The following is a 22893-nucleotide window of genomic DNA, read 5'->3' as shown; positions in this document are numbered from 1 at the left end:
AAGCACAATTCCCTGCGTTTTAAATATGAGAGAACTTGCTTCGGACGCTCATCGTTTCTTCGCATGCAAAGACTACTTTCGACTTCCACTCCTCTCACTTCCCTCTCTCTGCGAACTCAGACGCTTCAGCCTCCGTCCCCCTAGTAGGCGCCTTCCCGTTCTCAGACTCTTCTGCTACAGAGCCATGGCATCTTCTTCGCCTCCCATTCATGTGAAGGACAAGATTGAACTCGCCGAGAAGGAGAAGCAGATTTTCCACAGATTACTCGAAGTTCTTCAACATTTTAATCTCCAGACTCAGCTCCGAGTCGCTGGCGGTTGGGTTCGGGATAAGGTGGACGATTTTAGTTTATATGTTTCCTTTCTCTGAGAATACAGAATTGAATTTCTTGGGCTTTGGCTTGAATGGGCAATGAACTCACCTCAATTATTTACTTACCCGACTAATTGTTCATTCTTAAGGAACGTGTATTGACATAATACGATGCAAGTTATTGGAGATTTGCAGGAAAGCCTACTTTTTTTGTATTTCTAGTATAAAGTTTTGATGGAGATGCATTATTAATGGTAGAATGGATGAGATCTTACAGTAGAAAATTTTGAAGATATTATAATTTTCACTGAATTTGTTAAGGTTTGAATTGTATAGTAGAATATAATAGCATAATTGTAGCCATTATAGGTATTCTGAAATTTGGGAATGAAGATTTCTGTTCTCCTTTTACTGTATTAGTTTTTATTTTGATATGCATGTCTTGGTATCTTAACTTTAGATGGACTGGTTATATTTAACTCAACCTTAACCCCACTATTTGGGGTTGACTACATGAATCCTATACTGCCATTATGCTCTATCAAGTGCCATGTTTGATGTCAAATGATGAAAAGGCCATTACCCCAAAAACAAAAATGTTGGTCTCAGCTATTTGGGGTCTTGGGAGGGGTGGATTGGATGAGGTCCTGAACTTTGGCGTTTTTTGGCACAAAGTGGTTGCTCTCAGACTGGAACCCTCTCACGCTTGACAGCCCAAGATTTTACCATTATTTTATTCTTTGTTCTTTCAACCGGGGAATTCTTTGAGTTTCATGATTTGTTGATGATTGGTCATTTACTTTGTACATAATCATGAGAAAAGCAATGCTTATGAGAATCTCTATATTTCAAACATAAACTTTTTAGTTACCTAGAATTATTTTTAAAACAAAAATAACTATTTTTGAAAAATTCTAGGGGCTCTACATTTATCAAAAATACTTCTATGAGGTCTAGGATGATCTTTTCTTGGGTTGGTCTGGCATCATTTTCTGTAAAATTTTATCTTTACTTACAACTAGTGCCATCTAAACAAAATATTTGTATAAATATCTCAATTGACCATTCAGATTTTTGTTTTTCAAGCCTTTCAATACGCTGTTTGTTAACAATAATGTGTTAAAGAAGCTTGAATGTTCTTGTGGATGCATGATGGGAAGCAAAAGCTGATTATTGCATCAAGCGAGTGCAATAATAGCATAAACCTCTGTCTTTCTTGCTTATGTATCTGCTAATTCCATTTAGTGGTGTGAAATTATTTCTTTGTTTTACCATTTAGTTTTTCTCATCCAGCTTTTGGGCAAGGGTTGCTACGACATTGACATTGCACTGGATAACATGTTAGGTCGGGAGTTCTGTGAAAAAGTCAATGAATACTTATCATACTGTGGGGAAGAAACACAAGGAATAGGTGTTATCCAATGGTAAGTAATATTGTTGCTACTCAGTCACACAAGTTTTTTGATGGGTAATGATAATTTTTTATCGCAGTTTCTTGAAAGAATAATGTATGTAAGTGAATCAATGGCCCCATTATATAGGCTAGAACAACTGCCTATTCTGTGTATATTATTTATAGTACATCTAAACCCAATCTTTTGACAGATAAAAAAGATTGGACCATTTCTTGATTTGTGCGTGTCATCCTTGCACAGGGGCCATGCTAATCTTCTCTGAACCCAAAAATGCTGTTAATTGTCTACCCCTCGTGTAGCCAAAGCATCAACAATTCCATCTGCGAATCTTTGCACCCACGGAGGAAATGGGATTCAGATATACTAGTCCCATTGACCTTAGCTCATATGTGTGTGGTGGCAGTTACATGATGGTTTACAATTTTAAAGAATGAAAAGACTGCCATACCCTTAAGAAACGACCTTTTCTAGACTGATAGAATACCCTCATAATCTCATTTACATGCCTTAAATGTGAAACATAAATAGAATATTAACTCCTTAGCCATCACGTAGTGGTGAACTAGAATCTTCTTTGACCCATCCATTAATCCAAGTCCATCTCCTCATTACCTTCCTCCTTTGAGTCTTCTTTTGACGAAGGATGCATCTGACAGGACTGTTTGGAGTGAAATCAGGTGACAACAAACCTACTGAGCTCACCCACCCCTTGGTGATCCCTTGCTTTCTCCAAATGAGGATTTGTCCCTTCTCTCTTCATCCTCTTAACTATTGACCTCAACCTTGTTGATCGGCCCCCACCACCTTGAGATGACTCTGCCAACATCCCTAGAATTCCCTTGGAATGCTTTGCAACCAAATTTGATCCTGCCACTGTTCTCATACCATACTACCACAGGACTTGGTGATTGAAGCTACCTACTTCCTTGTTGAAGGGTTCTAGTAGGGAGGAGAGTTTTTCTTCCTCTTGTATCTTCTCTTTTATACATCAGTAGGGTTTCCTAATTGGTTACTGATAACTAAAGATTATGACTATATCTATGCCTCCCTTATGCATCTTCATGTTATCTCTTGTATTCTCAATCGAAAATAAATATTTGATTGGCAGGTGCAATAGTTATGGTCACCCATACGTGGTAAAGGATGATGCATTATATGGCTTCCTGATCTGGTCAATGGGATTACTACTTCTAAAGTGTTGACCTAGCCTATGATCTTCTCTAATTTGACTGTTCACCAACCTCCTGAAATTGCACTACAAACTCAAGTAACTAGCTAGAGGTTAACTAGACATTTTGCAAACATTTTTTTTGAGAAAAAGGTTAACCAGATTTCATTGAAAAAAACAGAGAGTACATGAGCAGATGTAGCACAGTGAAAAGAAAACCCAAACAGCTAAAAAAAAAGATTACAATGGGGGAAGCCTATTGCTGTACAGATTCTCTAGTCTTGCTCCATTTTTAGCTAATCCATCTGCAATCATAGTTTTTGAGGCACCAAGGCGAGTCTAGGTGATGGATTTTTTTTAAGCAAAACCATATATCCTAGGGCAGTTCCCTAGGTTCCATAATCATCTTTCCTTAATAATTATCCATACTTTTCATAAGAGAAGTATAGATTTCATGTTTTAAGTTTGGAAAATCAACTTTTTATGAGAAGAAAAGGAACAAAGGAAAGAAGAAAAGAAAAGGTGGAAGAAGAAGATCTGTAAGAAGAAAATGTGTTTATTAGACAAAATTTTAAGTTCTTCCCTTTCTTATTGATTCAGGTTCTGAAATCATTGAGGATTCAATCTACGATCAAAACTTCAATACGAATACACATGTTTACAGGTGTTTTTGGGTGTATTGTATCGTATCTTTGGCACCTCAATACACATGTTTACAAGCATTTTCAAGAACCCATTTTTTAAAATTATAAATATATATTTAAAAATGAAATTGAAAACTGAAGAAATAAAAAAATAGGGGGAGTATCGTTATAAGTACTGATACACCCCTTTCGATACATAGAGGTGTATCGATACTTTGAACCATGGGTTCAATACAGCAGTTATCAATGTTTGTGTTGATTAAACCCTAACAAATAAGAAAATAATAAAAAGAAATTAGTACATAAACACATAAAATGAGTATTCTAGTTTAATAATGCCTATTTTATAATTATAATGTCAAAAAATTAAAAATATAAAAGTATTTTATAACATAGTGCACAAAATTACTTGGCGACTGGGCGAGGCGAGCCTCCAAGGGAGCGTTGTTGCCTAGGCGTCTCCTTGACAACTATGAATATGATTCAGCTCCCTCGGTATCCACAACAAGTTTGCGTTTAGGCCTTCCAAGGAGTCTCTAGCCTCAGCCAGATAATGACTCAACCTCCAAGGACCCCCTCCTTATCCTGAGCCGCTTAATGGTATTAGCTGAATCTCCTACAATAGATGAACCCTGAATGCCCAAGCTTTTTGTTATTCTAATTCCAGTGAGAGCAGCCATCACTGCAGCCTTAGTTGAGCCAGCATAACTGATTGGGCCACTGAAAACCCTACAGATGTTACCCAGTTCATCCCTCAAAATACCCCTAATCCCAGCTACACCAGGATTGCGTGTGGCACTTCCGTTGAGTTTTAAAGTCATCCCTCCTTCGTTAAAAGGTACATGCAGTCTCTGGATTGATCGAAGGTAGGTTGGAGGAAACAAAATTGTTTGGATATTTTTGTTGAGATCATTGAGAGAGAGTCCTTGGAACAGCTCAGAATTAGCAGTCCAGAGATTACAATGAAAGGAGATATCTGAGATTAACTCTTCAAGATATCTGATTTTGTTGTTTAATAAACACCTGTTTTTTTTTTCCTCCCAAACTCCCCACAGAACTGTATGTAGCACCGTTTGCCAGTAAACTTTACCTCTTTTGCTCAGGCCTAAACCTTTCCATTGATGAAGAAATTCCTGAATATGCTTTGGAAAAACCCAATTGTAACCAGCCAGGTTTAAGAAATGACACCAAATCTTTTGAGTGAAATTGCAATGGATGAGTAGATGATCAGCTGATTCACCTTCTTTAAGGCATAAAAGACAAGCATGAGGAGAAATATAGGATCTTACCAAACTTTTTTTCTGAAGAAGGTCATAGGTATTTATTCTATGTAGGCACGCTTCCCAAACAAAGAAAGAGACTCTTGATGGATGTGACTGCACCAAATCTTGTTGAAAGGGATAAAGGAACTTTGTTCACCTATAGTTAGAGCCTTGAACATAGATTTGGAAGTAAAATCACCATTTGGGTGGAGGGTCCACACTCGGGTGTCAATGGAGAGAGGAGAGGTGTAGACTTCTTTAATGGTGTGAAAGAGGTCCATGAGGTCTGATATCTCTATGTCCCTTGGGGGTCTTCTAAGGTTTAGGTTCAAATTATATCAGCAGGAAGGTTAGGAAGACAAGAGGAGACAGGTGAGTTTGGATCTAAAGAAAGATTGAAGAGTCTAGGGAAAGATTCTCCTAAGGTGGAGTTCCCCCATCAGAGGTCTTTCCAGAATTTTATTTTATTACCATTTCCCACTTTATATCTAATGAAAGGAAGGAAAAAAGAGTGTGAAGAGGCTATACCTTTCCAAGGATTTGAAGTCTTTACCCGGTTCAAATGAAGATTGCTAACCCACCCGTTTGCACTTGTTCCATATTTGCTTGAGATGGAAGCTGCCCAAAGAGCATCGGACTTTAAAGAGAATCTCCAAAGCCATTTGCTCAAAAGAGAGGTATTTTTCTCTTTTAGATGTCCAACTACCAATCCTCCCTCTTCATAGTATTGGGGTTGTTTAGAATGTCCTAAGTACATTCCAGAAATTCCACAAAAAGGATGTGGAAATATCTATAAGGAGGTTTTTGGGGTAATTGGTGAAAAGAAGAATAGAACATTAGAACCCTAGTGCAAATTGAAGATCTTAACCAAAAATAGGGTGAATGAGATTTGATTAATGGGGAGAGATAGTGGATGATCCTCAAGTGGAAGTTGAATGACCTTTTGAGGAGAGAGGAGATCTCGTGAAGGCAACAAGATGTAGATGGATAAAAGAAGGGGATGACAATACCAGGTACTTCCATAGGCTAATTGAAGCTAAAAACAAGAATGACCTCATTATTAAAATAGTGGTTGAGGATGAGGTGGTTATAAAGTAGGATGAAATTGCAAACATACTTGTTGATCACTTCAAAGGAACCTATGGAGTTTCCCCTCCTCCAAGAGCTATGTTTCTTGGTTTTGAGTAGCTAAACCTTGATGGGGCATTGGTAAGTGCCTTGGAGATGGATTTTGAGTAGGAAGTCAAAAGAGCCATATTCGAGATGGACAATTCAAAACTTTGGGCAAAAGGGGAGTTGGAGGTATGGGAGAGGAGAGGAAGTTCAAGTTGGGAAATGGAGACTGGAGTTGTTCATTGAAGCCAAATCCTTCCTGTTTGAGCAGGGAAGGACAAAGGGGAAGGCTCTCTTGAAAATCAGAGAAGGGAGCAGGGCGTCTATTCTCCTACCAGAGGAGGCCTGTGTGTGGTTGAAAGGTTTTGTAGATGGAACTATAAATTCCTTTCGGGAAGAAGGTTGGAGAAACTCGTTGACCTGTGAGAACAAGAGGTTTGAATCTGTGCTAAAAAGGAATGGAAAAGGGTGGTTCATAATGGTCACTGAACTCTTTGGTAATAACAAAAAGCAAGTGATGTGTATTCCAAAAGGCCTGAAGCGGAGAGGGTGGGCTTCTTTCGCTTCAAATCTTTAGGCTTTTCTCTTGGAGGTTGAAGGTAGAGTAGAAGAAGCCCCTGGCTTGAAGGTTTGTTCTGTGCCCAACTCAAAGCTTTACCCCGAAGTCTTGGTGTCCAGCTCGACTGTCCTCCGACGAGTAGCATTGGAAGAAGGGAGTGGGAGCTGGGAGAAGAGGGTGGTCTTAGTGGTAGAAAGGGTGATAGAAGATTGGACGAAAGTCTTAGAAGTTTTAGCAGAGAAGTTGGGTTTAGATGAAGATGTTTTGTTGCTGCCTTTTGCTAAAAAGAAAGCCTTACTAGATATTGGAGATAAGAATCTGTTCTTCAGCTCTTTCCTTGTAGAAGGAAGTTTGATTCAGGTTCAGAATTGTGCTCCAGATTGCAATGAAGTTGAACCCAGAGCCTGCAGTTTTTTGATTAAACTTCTCGGTCTTCCCTTCAACCTTTGGAATGATCTCATTATGGGGAAAATTACTAGAGCGTTGGGTGGAGTTTTGTTGGAGGCTAACTTAAGAAACTTGAGAGCGGTGGAACTTAAGATTGCTGGGATAAAACCGGAGAACGTGTTGCGGATCTTCGAAGTTCTTTCAGAAGGTGCTTGGTACAAGGTCCGGTTAGTTTCAGAAGTTGAAGCCATGCTTTGGGGAAGATGACCAGAGGTTGAAGGTTCTGACGAGCTCGTAGGGGGGTGTACACGTGGCCTACAGGGGTTGGCGGGAAAGCCTGTTGTGTGTGGGCGATTTATAGAGGAAGGGGAACAGTCGCAGGGGCGCCCCAAGTCTCGAAACCTTCCTATTAAGGCCTCTTTTTCAAATTTTTTTTTGAAGAGGGGTTGTTTAAAGAGGGTGGCCCGTCCTATGCTGACGTGGCTAAGTTGGGAAAGAGCCGTTTGTGCTCTAAGTCTCTTTCCGAACTGGCTTTAAGGAAGGTCGAGCCTGTCGGGTCAATGGTTGAGCCTACTTTCGGTTTTAAAAGCCCACATGACAACTTAAGTCATCACGTGGGGCGGGGCAGGCATGGGGTGATGATAGATGACAACTTTCATCTATCATCGTCTAAGTCTCGCCCTCTCGATTGTGGAGGGGCGAAGTTAGCGAACAGGGTTGAAGGACACCGGCCTTTGTGCTGGGTCCGACGGGCAGCCGGCGACGTGCAAAATCTTAGCACTTCTGATCGCCCGAACCCGCGCTATTCGAGAGGCAGACCAGAAGAGAAAGAAGAGGCTGATCAAGGTTGGTTGAGCTGCTGTTTAGATTCTGATCATGATGAAACTTCAGAAGCCTATGGGAGTTTAGGCAGTGCAGCAGTTGAAGCTCTATCTAAAGGTTAGAACATGGATTCTTTTAGCCTGGACTGTTTGTTCTTAGGGGATTCGGTGGGGGAAGGAAAGGAGGAGTGGGAGGAGAGGGTGTTTGATTTTAACCCAATACTGGCTTAGCCCCCCTCCCCTAGTTCTAGTGCTTTGCAAGAGGCCGAAAAGGAGGTAGCTCGGGTCTTCTCAGAGTGGAACAAGGGTACTTCACAGAGAGGTACATATTTGGGTACAAAAAGGGGTCTTTGTGTTGATACAACGACATGGATTTTCCTCCCCCATCTCTGGGAGACAGAGTGCTCTAATTTCTCAAAAAAGAAAGTGACTACCTCTCCTTTGCCTTTGCTCTCTCCTCACTTCTCTACCTCAGGTAAATCCCTCAACACTATCAATTTAGTTTTGGATACTGATGAGCGCTCTGTATTTGTTGTTCCAGATTCTCTTCCCAACCAAGAGTCGGAAGCCACTGGTCTGAAAGTCACAGGGAGTCTGCAAGGGGGGGAAGTGGGTGAGGAAACTTGCAGAGAGACAATAATTTGGGAAATCTTAGAAAGCCTCTTGGGTGAAGTGGAAAGAAAGGATTTGCAGAGAGGGAGCCTGGAGGGGATAGACAGGGCTGTGGTTGGAGGTAATGTGAGAAGGAACAAGAAGCTTCTTAGGAGTGAGGAGAGTTCTTCTTTAGAAAAAGAGGAAACTAATGGGGAAGAGTCAGTTGTAGAGTTTGTGAAAAAGTTGGGGTGCAAGCTGAAGAACCTGAATGATCTAAAAGCCTACATGCAAAATAAAGAGGACAACAAGATGAAGTTTAGAAGGCTGAGTGAAGTGGAGAGATTAAAAAAAGATATTGAGGGGGACAAGAAGTTTGAAGTGAAAGGGATTAGAAGAAAAGGGTCTAAATAGTTCTTGGAGGACTTAGGGTTAAGGCTTATAGTTTACGATGAGAATCCTAAGTTGGAACGTGAGGGGGTTGGGCAGCATTAGGAAGAGAGCAACAATCAAAGAGGTAATTAAGAAGTTTAATGCGGATATGGTTATGCTTCAGGAGTCCAAAAGAATGGATTTTGATTGCAGATGGGCAAGGAGTGTGTGGAGTTCTAGAGGTATTAAGTGGGTGGCTGCTCCTTCGTGGGGTTCCTCGGGAGGGATTGTGACCCTGTGGAAAGAAGAGATACTCTTAGGTATGGAGGAGCTAATTGGTGATCACTCTGTCTCCCTGAAGTTTAAACAGGTGGCCGATGGATATGAATGGGTACTAACAAATGTGTATGGCCCCAATGACTATAGGCAAAGGGAGGAATTATGGGAAGAATTGAGTGACATTAGAGGCCTCTAGGATGAACCCTGGTGTGTGGGAGGGGACTTTAATGTAGTGAGATTTATGGAGGAAACCAACAACCCTAGATAGAGAGTGACAATAAGTATGAGGAAGTTCAACCAATTTGTGGACTCTTTTAATCTCAAAAAACTTCATCTCCTAAATAATTTCACTTGGTCCAACCTTCAATCGCGACCAATTTGCTCTATGTTGGATATATTTTTGTTCTCAACAGATTGGGAGGAACATTGGGGCAATATTACTTCTAGGGCTCTCCCTAGACTTACTTCAGACCACTGGCCAATAGTTTTGGTCAAGGAGGAATTAAGAGGAGTAGGGCCTACCCCTTTCAAGTTTGAAAATATGTGGTTGACTCATCCGGGTTTCACTGAGAAAATCAGAGAGTGGTGGGAGCAAGCTAATCCGATAGTTGATTGGGAGGGAATGAGGTTCCTCAAGAAACTCCAATACCTAAAATCTCAATTAAAGGAGTGGAATAGGCTGGAGTTTGGAAGATTAGAAGAAAGAAAGCAAGTTCTGGTGGAGCAAATCGAGGATTTGGACCTGAAAGAAGAGAGAGGCCCCTTTGGAGAAGAAGAAAGGAAGTTGAGATGGGTTTTAAGGAGGCAGATGGAGGACATCTTGATTAAGGAGGAAATCAATTTCAATTGAAGGCAAAAATCTAGGTGTAAGTGGCTAAAGGAGGGAGACAGAAACACAAGGTTTTTTCATTCAGTGGCAAATGGAAGGAGAAAGAAGAATTACATCTCTAACTTGGAAGTTGATGGAGCAGTTTTGTCTCACCCGGCTGAAATTGCAGAGCCCCTAGTAAACCACTTCAAATCTATTTTTAGAAAGCCTTTAAATGAGAGAGTGTGGTTGGAGGGTTTGGATTGGCCGACTCTAAGTGCAGAGAAGAGAGAGTGGCTAGAAAAAAGGTTCGATATGGAGGAGGTAAAGGAAGCAGTATTCTCTATGGATAGGACGAAAGCTCCGGGTCCAAATGGGTTCACAATGGCCTTTTACCAGGATTGCTGGGATATTTTGGAGAATGATCTTACATCGGTTTTTGAGGAGTTCCACAGGAGGGGTGTAATAAACCCGGGCTTGAACTCAACTTTCATTGCCTTAGTCCCAAAGAAGAAAGATGCTTCTCAACCAAAAGATTTTAGACCTATTAGTCTGGTGACTAGCTTGTACAAAATCATTGCAAATGTGCTGTCTCTCAGGATAAAGAAGGTGCTCCCTTTTATTATTGCACCCAACCAAAGTGCTTTTGTGGAAGGAAGACAGATCACCGATCAGATCCTCATTGCAAATGAGAGCTTGGAGAGCTTTAGAAAGTCAAAGAAGGGAGTGGTTTGCAAATTGGATTTGGAGAAGGCTTTCGACTTGGTTGATTGGTATTTCGTGATGGAGGTGTTGAGGAGTTTTGGTTTTGGTGATAGGTGGTGCAAGTGGTTCTGGGGCTATGTTAGGACTTGCCATTATTCTATCCTGGTGAACGGGACTGTGGTTGACTTCTTTCCAGCGTTGAGAGGTCTAAGACAAGGAGATCCTCTTTCCCCTTTTCTTTTTACCCTTATTGTTGATGTGTTTGGGCGATTGATCCATAGAGCAAACTCGAGGAATCTAATAAGAGGGTGGAGAGTAGGAAGGGAGGAGGTTCCCTTAACTCTTCTACAGTTTGCAGATGATACCATCATTTTTTGTGAAGGAGGGAACCTCAGTTGGATCCGGAATCTAAAGTTGACAATACAACTTTTTGAGCAGATATCTAACCTCAAGGTAAACTTTGACAAGAGTTGTGTGGCGGGAGTGAATGTGAACGAAAGAGACCTAAGGGAATCTGCAGATGAGCTAGGTTGTGCTATTATGGATTGGCCCTTGACTTATTTGGGCCTCCCTTTAGGAGGTAATCCTAAGAGTGTTAGCTTTTGGGTTCCGGTAGTGGAGAGGTTTGAGAAGAGGCTAGCGGCCTGGAAGAGGAGTTATCTTTCTTTAGGTGGAAGAGTTTCTCTCATTAGACCTACCCTAGCTAACCTCCCTGTTTACTTTCTGTCAGTGTTTAAGATCCCCTCAAAGGTTTCAAATCGATTGGAAAAATTATTAAGGAACTTTCTCTAGGAGCCTGGAGAGGAGAAGAGAGATCATAGGGTGAGTTGGGAGGTGGTCTCTAGGTGTAAAACACTAGGAGGTCTTGGGATTGGTAATTTCAAGAAAAAGGAACATGGCTCTTTTGGGGAAGTGGTTGTGGAGGTTCTCTTTGGAAAGGGATAAATTGTGGACTAAGATTGTGGCTAGCATTCATGGGCTGGAAGACAATGGCTGGGATCCTGGAATCTTGGCAAGGGCTTCAACTGCTTCTCCTTGGAAATCCATCCACAATCTGCTTCTAGTTTTCTCTCCTTGGATCAGGTATGGTCTAAACTCTGGTAACCGAATAAATTTTTGGGAACATCTTTGGGTCGGGGATTCTCCTCTGAAAGACAAGTTTCCTTCCTTGTATGCTCTTTCAAACTTGAAAAATGAACCCATTTCTTCTTTCTTAGTCCCTTCTGCTTCCACTTCGGGCTTTGGTTGGAACCTTGGCCTGCGTAGGGCAATTAGGGATACAGACCTGGATAGCCTGGTAGCTCTGCTAGCCTCCCTTGAGGGTGTCTTCCTAAACCCTGCTAAGGAAGACACCAGATTTTGGACCCTTTCTAGCTCGGGTACCTTTTCTTGTGCTTCTTTCTTTGAAACCTTAACTCAGCCTCCTACCCCCCTGGGGTTGTCATTTCCAGTTAAGGAAATTTGGAGCAGACCTATTCCTCCTCGGGTGGGGTTTTTTTGTTGGGAAATTTTCCTGGAAAGAATCAACACTTTAGACTTACTCCAAAGAAAGTGACCCAACTATTGTCTACTTCCTAATAGATGTGCTCTTTGTAAAGCTGATGGGGAATCTGGCTACCACCTCATGGTCTCTTGTAAGGTTGCTAAATCTGTTTGGGAGTGGGTTTTCTCCCGTTTTGGGCATTCTTGGTTTCCTCCGGAGACTGTCCAAGGTTTGTTTTCTCCTTCTTTTTTTAGTTGGCCTAAGAAGCGAGGGAAGACTATGTGGATGTGTATTAGGGCAGCGGTTTGCTGGTCTTTGTGGGAAGAAAGAAACTCACGCATATTTTTTGACAAAGAAAAAACTCTGGAAGATTTGTTAGATCGAATCCTCATAAGAGCGGTCCACTGGCTAAAATCTTTGGAGTTGTTTTCAGATTGTCCTATGGATGACTTGCTAAGAAACTAGAAAGAGATTGCTTTCACTGCTAGATGCAAGAGGACTCTTTGTCCGTTCTGGTCCCCCCCCTCGGGCTTTATAAAGCTGAATTTTGATGGCAGCAGTGTAAGGAATCTAGGGCCCTCTGGGATTGGAGGAGTCTTCAGGAATGAGGAAGGGATTGTTACTGCTTTATTCTCTGACCCCATTGGAGAAGGTGACTCTCTTAGGGCTGAGATCCTTGCAGCGCTTGAAGGAATTCGAAGAGCAAAAGTTCTAAATATTAGCCGTTTGATTCTGGAAGGTGACTCGAAGGTGGTGGTTAATTGGTTGAAGACAGAGGACAGTGGTTTGTGGAACTTTAACAATGAGAAAAAACAGTTCTTATGGCTGGGTAGGGACATTGAGATTCAGTACAGCTGGGTGAAGAGGAGTGCCAGCTCATTTGCGGATGGGTTGGCCAAGCAAGGAGTGAATAGGGAAGCTGTTTTTTGGGCTAGTTTTTAATTTTCTTTGCATTCTTTGTGTTTTCTGTTTTTGGGGAGCTAAGTTATTTTATCTCCCCTTGTATTCTTTTCCCTCTCTTCTCTTAATTTAATGAAGTTGATGTTATTGATCAAAAAAAAAAAAAAACTCAGAACTTTGGGCCCAGATTGGCTTCTCCGTAGGTTTCTTCCAGAAGTATTGGGATATTATTAAAAGAGGATTTGATGGGAGTGTATAGGGAATTCCATGGAAGGAGCATCATTTACGAGGAAATGCGACTCTTGTCTCGCTAATTCCTAAATCAGTAGCAGTAAGTCCTAAAGATTTCAATCCCATTAGCTTGGTTGATAGGCTCTACAAAATAATAGTTGAAGTCCTATCTTTAAGGCTAAAAGGAGGTCATGCTCTTCCTTCCACATTGTTTCACAAAATCAGGGTTAAAGAAATGTAGATCATAGATCAAATCTTGACCGCAATTGAGTGTGTGGAGGATTTGAGAAGGAAAGGGGGGAAGAGGGTGGATTTGTAAAATCAACTTAGGAAAAGCATATGACTTTGTGGATTGGTCCTTCCTGGATGAAGTCCTAGGGAAATGATGGTTTGGGAATATATGGAGAAAGTAGATAAGAGGTTGCTTGAGCTCATGCCATTGCTCAATCTTGGTCAGTGGTTCCATAAAGAATTTCTTTCCTGATAAAAGAGGTCTTAGGCAAGGGCGCCCTTTATCACCTTTTCTTTTTACTGTGGTAGTGGAAGTGTTAAGCAGATTGGTCATTAGGGATGATAGGATGGGCCTAATAAAGAGTTGGGAGTGGGGAGATAATTTATTGGTTTCCTATATACAATTTGTAGATTATCTAATAATTTTTTTTTTGGTCAAAAGGATGGGGGTAGGAGCTTAAGGAATTTGAAATTGTTGTTGAATTGCTTGAAAAGAACATAGAATCTAAAGATGAACCTAAGGAAGAGCTGCCTGTCCAGAAATAACATGGAAGGGGATGTGGTGAGAAGGCAAGTGGAAAGCTTTGGATGCTTCATAATTGAGTGGCCAATCAAGTGCCTAGGATTACCACTAGGAGGGAATCCCTAATCCACCATCTTTTGGAATCTTGTTAAAAAAGAGCATTTGTTTAACTATGACTTGGTTTGTACAAGGGTAAAGGAGTGGGGTTTAGGGTCAGGAAAATTAAGGGCTAGATGGAAACTCTTCCCTCTTGGGCAAATGGCTTTTGAGATTACCCTTTGATTTGAACAAACTCTGGTACATGGCTATTAAAAGCATTCATGGAGTTAACTCAAATGGCTGGGACACCAATCTAAACTCAAGAGCAGCCTTGACCTCTCCTTGGAAAGCTATTGTATCATTATTGCCTACATAGTTTTCAAGGTGCTAAGGCGAGGCTAGGCGATAAGGGGGTGCCTTGTCGCCTAGTTGCCTAGGCGTCGCTTAGGCGATGGATTTTTTAAGTAAAAACCACATATCCTAGGGTAGTTCCCTAGGTTCCATAACCATCTTTCCTTAATAACTATCCATAATTTGCATAAGAAAATTATAAACTTCATTTTTAAGTCTAGAAAATCAACATATTTATGAGAAGAAAAAGAAGAAAGAAAAGAAATCTTAAAAAATATAGGGGCTGAACCCCCTATTTTTGTTATAGGAAAAGAAAAGGTGGAAGAAGAAATGTGTTGATTAGACAAAATTTTAAGTTCTTCCCTTACTTATTGGTTCAGATTTTTAAGTCTTTGAGGGTTCAATACAGCAGTTAGCAATGTTTGTGTATTAAACCCTAACAAATAAGAAAATAATAAAAAGAAATCAGTTTATTAACACAAAAGATGAATATTTTTGTTTAATAATGCCTATTTTATAATTATAACATCAAAAAATAACAATATAAAGGTATTTTATAGGACAGTATACAAAAACTGCCTGGCAACTGGGCGAGGCAAGCCTTCGAGGGCACCTTGTTGCCTAGGCATCGCCTTGACTACTATGATTGTCTATGTTCCTCAGATTCTTATGGGTTGATGTCCTCTCAAGAAATAAAACTAAATTTTGGAAAGATCTGTAGTGCGGGGGATTCTATCCTCAGATAATTTCCTTCTACTTATTCACTTTCAAGATAAAAAGATTGCTTTATTTCTGAATGTGTCACCCTCTGAACATGGAATTTCTTGGAACTTGGGTTTGAGGAGGGGACTAAGGGGCTGAATCAGCTTAGGTTATGGATCTAATTGAGTCTTTTGAAGGGATTTTCTTAGATGTGGACCCTCAACCCTTCTGGTTTATTCTCTTATGCTTCCTTCTTTGAGGGCCTTACTTTGGACTCTAATCCTCCCCTTCTTTTTCTATTAATGCCATATGGTGAAGGCCGCTACCACCAAAGATTAGGGCCTTCATTTGGGAGGTGTATCATAATAAAATCAACACATGTTTGTCCAAAGAAGACCTTAAACTCAACTTTGACAGATGCATGCAGCATAGGCAATCCAGGAGATTCAGGTGTGGGAGGAGTCATCAGGAACAGCGAGGACAATATTTTGGCTTTATTTTTAGGTTCCATAGGAGTTGGGGATTTAACAAGGGCAGAGTTGGGTGCAGTGTGGCAAGGAAGTATAGACATATACTACAGGAGATTTGAGCTCTCATGGAGGAAATGGGCTCAAGAGTGGGATGGTTTTACAGATCTGCAAACAGCCTAGCAGATGGTTTGAACTTATGTATCAGTAGACCTGTTACCTTCTTCCAATCTGTAACTGGTTTCTCTGCAACCAACACCCATTTGCTGGCCCAATTTTTGTTTTTGGCATTTACCATCAGTGTTGGATTGCTGATATTCTGTGCCATAGACACCATCTCCTGCTCCACAGTGGCATTACTAAGCTCTATCTCGAAAGACTCCTCACCCTTCTCGGTCCTTCCAAGACTTTCTGTTTTTTTTTTTATTTTTTTTATTTTTTATCAATAACTGAATGGATTTCATTAAAAAATAAATAAGTGAATACAAGGAGTCGGGGGAAGATAAACTCTCTTAGATCCCACTCCCAAAAAAGAAAACATTACAGCTGAATGGATTTCATTAAAAAATAAATAAGCGGATACAAGGAGAGGGGAGATAAACTCTCTTAGTTCCCACTCCCAATAAAGAAAACATTACAGCATAGCTTAGCCAAAGTATCAGCCAAGCTCTTGGTATCTCTCTTAATCCAGTTAAATTGAATTTCCATTCCTTGAGCGAAATCTTCCGAACTTCCTTTTTTCATTTATATACTCCCACCAGTCCATCTTCTACTCCTTTTGGAGCCAATCAATAACGAGCTTCGAGCCCCCTTCAATTATCAGTTTGGAAACATTCAACTCCTTGGCTTTCTGAATTCCTTCCATCACAGCAAGGATTTCAGCTCTCAATGAGTCACCTAGACCAATAGGACAAGAAAGTATAGTCCTAATAGTGCCTTCCTCATCTCTGAAATCCCCTACTATGCCAGAAGGTCCAGGGTTACCCTCACTACCATCAAAATTCAATTTGATAAATCCATTTGATGGAGGAGTTCAGGATGATTTAATTACAGTTTTCAATGGAGCAGAGTCAGCCACTTCCCCCTACTTTCTCATCAGATCAGCAGCAGAAACTCCTTAAATAATTTCAGAGTCTTCACCCAATAAATCACTCTAGTTTTGTAATTTCTTCAATGAGGGATTCCCTATTTCTGCAAATAATCTTTTTTGATTTCTTTCTTCCCAAACCATCCAGCACACAGCTCTCATACATCTCCATAATATCTTGCCTCTTCTTCCAGCTAACAAAGGTGGGGTGGGGTAGAATAAGCTGTACATTTGACAGGGGATTCCACTTGCACCCGAATAAGGAGAGAAACCAATACCAAATTGGAAGAACAAAAGGACAAGATGTTAATAAATGATGGTAATACTCACCATTAGCCTTATAGAGAAGACACCAATGTGGAGACAAGCACCACTTAGGTCTTTTCCTTTGGAGCAAGTCATAAGTATTGAGCCTACCAAGAATCACTTACCAACAAAAGTCACCAATCCTAGGTGGAGTAGTCTTACTCCAAACCTCATTAACTGACAAAAGTTGGCTCTGACTATCATCAGTCTGGGTTAGGGATAGACAAAGAGAAGCGCAAGAAAAAGTACTCGATGGCCTCACAATCCCTAAGACCCCTCCTAAGGCCCAAGTCCCAAACAAATCCAGACGTTGAGTTGGAATGGCTAATAAATGAGGCGATAGGTTCATTCTTCCAGTTAGAAATTTCATCAATTGAGGGAAATTGCTCTTAGGCAGTTGCATTACCCAACGACAAGTGCTCCCAAAATTTAACAGTATTACCAAAGCAAGGGTTATACCTGGCAAACGATAAGAATGAAGAAAGGGTGCCATGAATAGACTTCCAAGGGGAAGCTCTTGTAGCCCTGGACAACACACTAGCATCCCAACCATCAGCTGCAATACCATGAATACTGATAATCACTTCTACCCACGGGTTATCCCTCAATTGGCAACCTCCAAAGCCATTTTGCAAGCAGAGCCACATTCCTCTCCTGAATATTCCCTTACTCTAGCCCTCCAAATTTCTTACTTCTTTTAACCACCTCCCAACTGATTCTATGGTCTTTTCCTCCTCCCTTGTCTGCCGTAATAAATCTCTTCTCATTTTTTCTAGTTGCTTGCTTATCCCTCTTGGAACCCTGAAAACAGACAAAAAATAAATCGGCAAATTTGCAAGGGTGGACCTAATTAGTGTTATGTCCATCCAAGACTTTCCTTAGCATTCGCTTCTTTGCAATCCAAAAAAACCTGAAAGGCTGCAGTCACATCTTTCCACCCTTCGCTGTCTCTACCTTCTGGAAAGCACACTAGTTGTTTTCTGTTCTTTGCAAAAAATTCTGAGAGGGCTATGAAGGAACCTTTGGCATTCTTCCTACATTCTATCGAGTACTTTCTACCAGTCTCTGTAAGTTTCTCTGTCCAGTTAAGCTGCTTCATATATAAAATTTTTGACCATTTTACTGTGTCCAACCTTCCAGAGAAACTGTCACCAGTTTCATCTCCCTTACCTTCAGAACTGGTTTACCTTTGATCTTCAGCTCTTCGAACAAGAAATCCTTTGCCTCCACCTTCAAGCTTTTTCTCCAACGAGAAGAACCCACAAACTGTCCTTCCATCTTAACTTCTCTTAACAGAGGTTCCATCTCAACTTCTTCTGAACAGTTTCCAATAAAAAAGAAATAACATTCTAGAACGTTCATAGCTGTTGATTGATGACAAGGTTTCTAATTATTGCCATCCATTGAGGAGGTGGAGTCTTTATACATATAGGGGTTGCCTCCTCCCCATTTTTTATGGTTGGAAACTTGGGGATTGCCTCCCTCCCTGTTGGTAATCATGCAACAAACAAAGGATCGATACAAGTCTCCTTTCAGAGTTGTCTTGTGTTCTCTTCTAGCACTTAGGTTCTCTTAGCTACCACATTTGGGGGTTTACAACTTATTTTATGTGAGATGGGTGCACTGCCACATTAAGGCTAACGGAAAGTTAGGTTGTGACAAATGGTATCTAAAATATGGAAAAGGTTGTCTGGATGCTCATTGTAAGATGACTTGGAAAGAAAAAAGAAGGCCGCTGATGCTATAACTATAAAGAGGTATTCTTCAACATGAATGTTTTTATTTTTCTTGTTTCTAAGAAATGCCATGTCAGCAGAAAAACAGGAAAGAATTTTTGGATGTATGTTTTTTCAAAACAAACTGAAAACATTTTTATTTTTGAGGAAAATTGATATGATGACAGTAAGAAACAACAACCTCAGTGGGGTACTTTTTGTTTATATTTTGTATCCAAGTGATGTATCTTCTTATTGCTTGCACGATGAGTAGATGAACTGTTGTTTTCTATACATGTAGTCAATATTGGACTATGGATACCATTCACATGAATTATTTTAGCTAAACATAGCACTGGGCCTTTTTAAACAACATAGTTTCTTTCTATTGTATTTTGGTGTCATAAGTTGTTTATTCTGTCACTGATAGAAAATTTTGAACTCAGATCACCTTAAGCACTGCAACGTCGATTCTTTATAGTGATTAGATGATGATTTCAAATGGAAGTGGGGCTTATCACCGGTATATTTGGTGTCATTATGTTCATTATTTCTAACTTTGCAGCAATCCTGATCAATCAAAACACTTGGAAACAGCAAGGATGCGCTTATTTGATATATGGATTGATTTTGTAAACCTGAGGTCTGAACATTATAGTGAGAACAGCCGCATTCCTAAAATGGTATACACTGGTTCAGTCATATAACATTGTCATACTTGATTAATCTTTGGTAATTGTTGGAATATTCTATGCTAGGGAGCTTTATGACATCAATGAAGTTATTTTCTACCTTCCTTGAGTTGTTTCAACCATTGATTGATATTTAAGAACTAAAGAAAATGTCACACATTTTAAATTTTCTGTTATTTTATTTGTGAAGGAAATTTGCTTGCATATATTTCAAGTTTTGTTGTTTTATATCCCCAAGTTCTTTCTGGAACACGAAAAGGAAAATCATGTTGCTCTTTTGTTTAAAATTATTGGCCAACCTGCTGATAAAAAAAAAAGCCAACCTGGAGATCTTCCAACTTAACTAATAGAGATATTGGTTGTCTCTAACAGGTTACTGAGTGTCATGTGGGGTGATGCTGTAGAGGATTCTAATGAGAAAAGAGAAGAAAGAAGAACAATAGAATAGACAAAGAAGAATTAGGGTTACTAACCATAGCAAACTTTACAAAAGAAAATAGTTAAATTGGTTGGACCGATTGAGACCAGTCAATCCAGTTTAGATGGTGCAATCAAGTCAAACCAGTTGGTTTGAACAAATTTTCTAAGTCTGCTGCTCTTCTCAATTTAAGTTTCAAACCCATTGTGGCAATTTTTGTTTTTGCCCATAGGAGCCCATTTTCGGTTTAACCTATTAAGGCACTTTTGTTGATCCATCGTGGTCTTTATTAGTCATTGTTGCCCCATTTTCGTATTGGCCCAATGTGGCCCATTACCAAATGATCTCAAGCCTGCCCATGGAGGCAATTTGGTTGACCCAACACGGTCTGTTTGTGGCCTGTTTTGGCGCATTTTCAGTTTGTCTCATGCTGGCCTATTTTCTATTTTGATTATCAGCCCATAGAGGCTCTCTCTTGAAGACACAATAGGACTACCACATTAACATGTCATCTATTTGCCACATTCTCATTACAACAGGCAGGGAGATTTGGATGCATCATCATCATCATCATCACAGCAGGTTGGAAGATTAAAGTCATCATCATTTGGTCAAACACATGTAGATCTTTGATCCTCATGTGTTTGAGGGGGGCGTGTTAGGAAATTGAGATAAGTTTGGGTTATTGTTAATTAAGATATGAATAAGAGAGAGTAGACATTAGGTAGAGGTAGAGTTTCAATTGAAATAGAACTCTCGGTCTATAAATTTCATGTAATCTTCATAGTTAATCAAAGGCATTTCTCAATCTTCTTTGAAACCTAATAAGAGATATACTTTATATTAACACCATAAATATCCAAATTACTGAATTACAAAATAAACTCTAATGAGGCAGATATTACATTAAGGCTCCTGATTATAACTTTTCTGTCAAAAATACCCCCTTTCCTCATGCCTAGGGATGGTAATTTTCTCCATTTCCCCGATCCCCGTGGGGATCTGCTCCGAATGAGGCGGGGATGGGGATGATTTTCCCCCGTGGGGACGGGGATGGGGAAATTTTCATCCCCATTAGCAAGGACAGGACGGGGATGGGGAAAGCACTCCCCGCCCCGCGGGGAACCCGATCCCCGCCCCATGGGATCCCCACTAATATATATGTATATATGTATGCATACGTCATATATGTATATATGTACACATACGTCTATATATTAATATTTTTAAAAATATGGTTGAATATTTTCTAATAGGATTGTAAATTTTAATTATTTCATTTTTATTTTTTTAAATAAAATAAAAAACAAAAACAAAATGATTAACATTATAAAAAATTATGGGGAATGGGGATCCCCGTGGGGACAGGGATGGGGATAACCTTGTCCCCGTTAACGGAGATGGGGACGGGCCTCGCCCCGCCCCGTTGCCATTCCTACTCATGCCCGATACAGTTTGAATACTCCAACACTCCTCCTCAAGCTAGCCCCAACTAGTTTGTCTCAAGGTTCAAACTTCAAAATATTGATACACACTGGTTCAGGTGAGCCAAAATTCTATATATTTTTTATTTTTTTGTTTGACAAACTGATAGGGGGACCTGCCACACCATCTATTATAACTTGAAAACTAACTCTATAAAAGTCTTGTGTTTAACATTGTAGAGAACACTGATGTGGGACCCACTCAGTGGTCCCCACTGTGTTCGTAGGACAACAGTATTTGTTTCAGTTATAGTAGTGTCAGTTTGAGTCAGTTTGCTACTTCAGCTCTTGTTTATTTCAGTTTTATTTACTTTCTTTATTATGTAAGTACCAAGGGCAGATGTGTCCTTTCATCATGTACTAAACATAAACCTATAAATATTAAGAGAGTGGCGGGATCTGCTAGAATCTGTCCCTCCTTTCAGCAGCTTGTGTTCTCTTGCTTCTCTTCTATTCTCTCCTTTTCTCTCATCTTCTCTTCTGTTTTACAAACCTAAAACCTTTTAGGATTCAAGACTGATTACAGTCTTGATCTTCTACATGGTATCAAAGCCTATCTAGGGCTTCTCATGTGTATCTAGTCAGCCGACCACATGAGAACTAGCTAGGGCTGGAAGTCTTGAAGAAGTTTTTCGGCGGCTGAATCTTGGAGATTACCAGGAGAGGTTCGTAGCAGTTGAAGACTTGCCGCAGCCTGCAGAGAGTTGGTAATCAGGAAGAGGCAGCGAAGGTCATGTAACCCTAGAAGACAGTACACTGAAGGCAGGTAATCAGTAAGTAAGTTTGTTTCTTTACTGATTTTTAGAGATTGCAATCAGCCGAGATAGGTTGGACCTATCTAGAAAGAGGGGCCAAACTGTGTTCAAGTTTGCTCTAGGGTTTGGCTTGCCGAACTGTGATTAAGTTTGTGTCTAGGGTTTGATTGTTGGGCCGAACCCTCCTCTTCAAAGGGGATTAGTTTTTAGGGTTTCATAGTACCCTACGACAGGTCCCACTGGTGTGGACTGCTTGGAGAGTGCAGCTGAGCACTTTAGTGATTTCAGAGAACAACATCTCAGATTGATAGGCGATTGATTTCAGATCAGTTTTGTGTTGGTATTCCTGATCGGATCAGACCAGTTTCAGATCACATCGGTTTTGTGTTGGTATTTCTGATCGGATCAGATCAGTTTCGGATCAGCTTTCAGACTTACTTCCTTGACTCTGTTTGAAAAGTAACTGTCTTTTCAGATCAGATCAGTTTCGGATCAGCTTTCAGCTTTCAGATCAATTCTTTTCCTACAAGTCATTTACTTTTCTAAGAAAAGATAGGTTAAAGTGATCTTGCGGCAAGCCCTAGTGCTGGACTGAACCTTGTGATCTACCTAGAGCTGTCCTCAGGTTTATTGTTGGCATTGATCAGATTCTAGGGTTTCATATTAACCCTACTGCAAGTCTATCTATACAGTACTGATTAGATTATGCAACTGAATTGATCACTTTAAGGACTGATTAAAACCCTAATTCTGCAAAGGCAAATCAGACCTCCTTCTAAGCTGTTTTTCAGAGTTTTTTTTTGGGGTTTTCAAACTCTCTTAAAGGGGTTAGAGCTCTACGGACAGCCACTGTTGTGTTTGTTTGTTGGTTTCATATTAGAGTTATCCCAGTTGTGCACATACACTATGAATACAAATCAGGCCTATACTGTTTTTGGTTGTGATTGGTAGTCCAAGTGCTGTTTTAAGACTTGACCGAGATGGAATTTAAAAATCAGGCAGAAGGCAGCTTTGGGAGCATCAGTTATGGTAGTGTTTCTGAGATGGGTTGTCAGCTTACAACCGTAAATTT

General features: G+C 40.3%; 1 protein-coding gene and 1 non-coding gene across 4 annotated transcripts in view; one reads left to right on the top strand and one right to left on the bottom strand.

Annotated features, from left to right (window-relative positions):
* Positions 1 to 16: 16 nt before the first annotated feature.
* Positions 17 to 22893, top strand: part of LOC148852556 (Polynucleotide adenylyltransferase family protein) — an 88095-nt gene continuing 65218 nt past the window's right edge. For all 3 annotated transcript variants that reach the window (XR_016099605.1, XM_088946609.1, XM_088946608.1), the window contains exons 1-3: positions 17 to 334; positions 1607 to 1737; positions 19038 to 19155. Coding sequence is in view for 2 of the 3 variants with exons in the window: in XM_088946609.1 (XP_088802735.1) it covers positions 26 to 334; positions 1607 to 1737; positions 19038 to 19155 (558 nt within the window). In the remaining variant the exon portion in view is untranslated. The remainder of the gene's footprint in view (positions 335 to 1606; positions 1738 to 19037; positions 19156 to 22893) is intronic.
* On the bottom strand, positions 1923 to 2029 carry LOC148852557 (U6 spliceosomal RNA). The gene has a single exon (XR_016100097.1). It is a non-coding gene; the product is annotated as a U6 spliceosomal RNA (small nuclear RNA).

Source organism: Nelumbo lutea, chromosome 5 (assembly GCF_056320005.1).
Source record: "Nelumbo lutea isolate HS-2025 chromosome 5, American lotus-T2T, whole genome shotgun sequence".
Taxonomy (NCBI): Eukaryota; Viridiplantae; Streptophyta; class Magnoliopsida; order Proteales; family Nelumbonaceae; genus Nelumbo; species Nelumbo lutea.
Note: the sequence above shows the minus strand (reverse complement) of the source record. Positions and strands in the feature narration are given on the sequence as shown.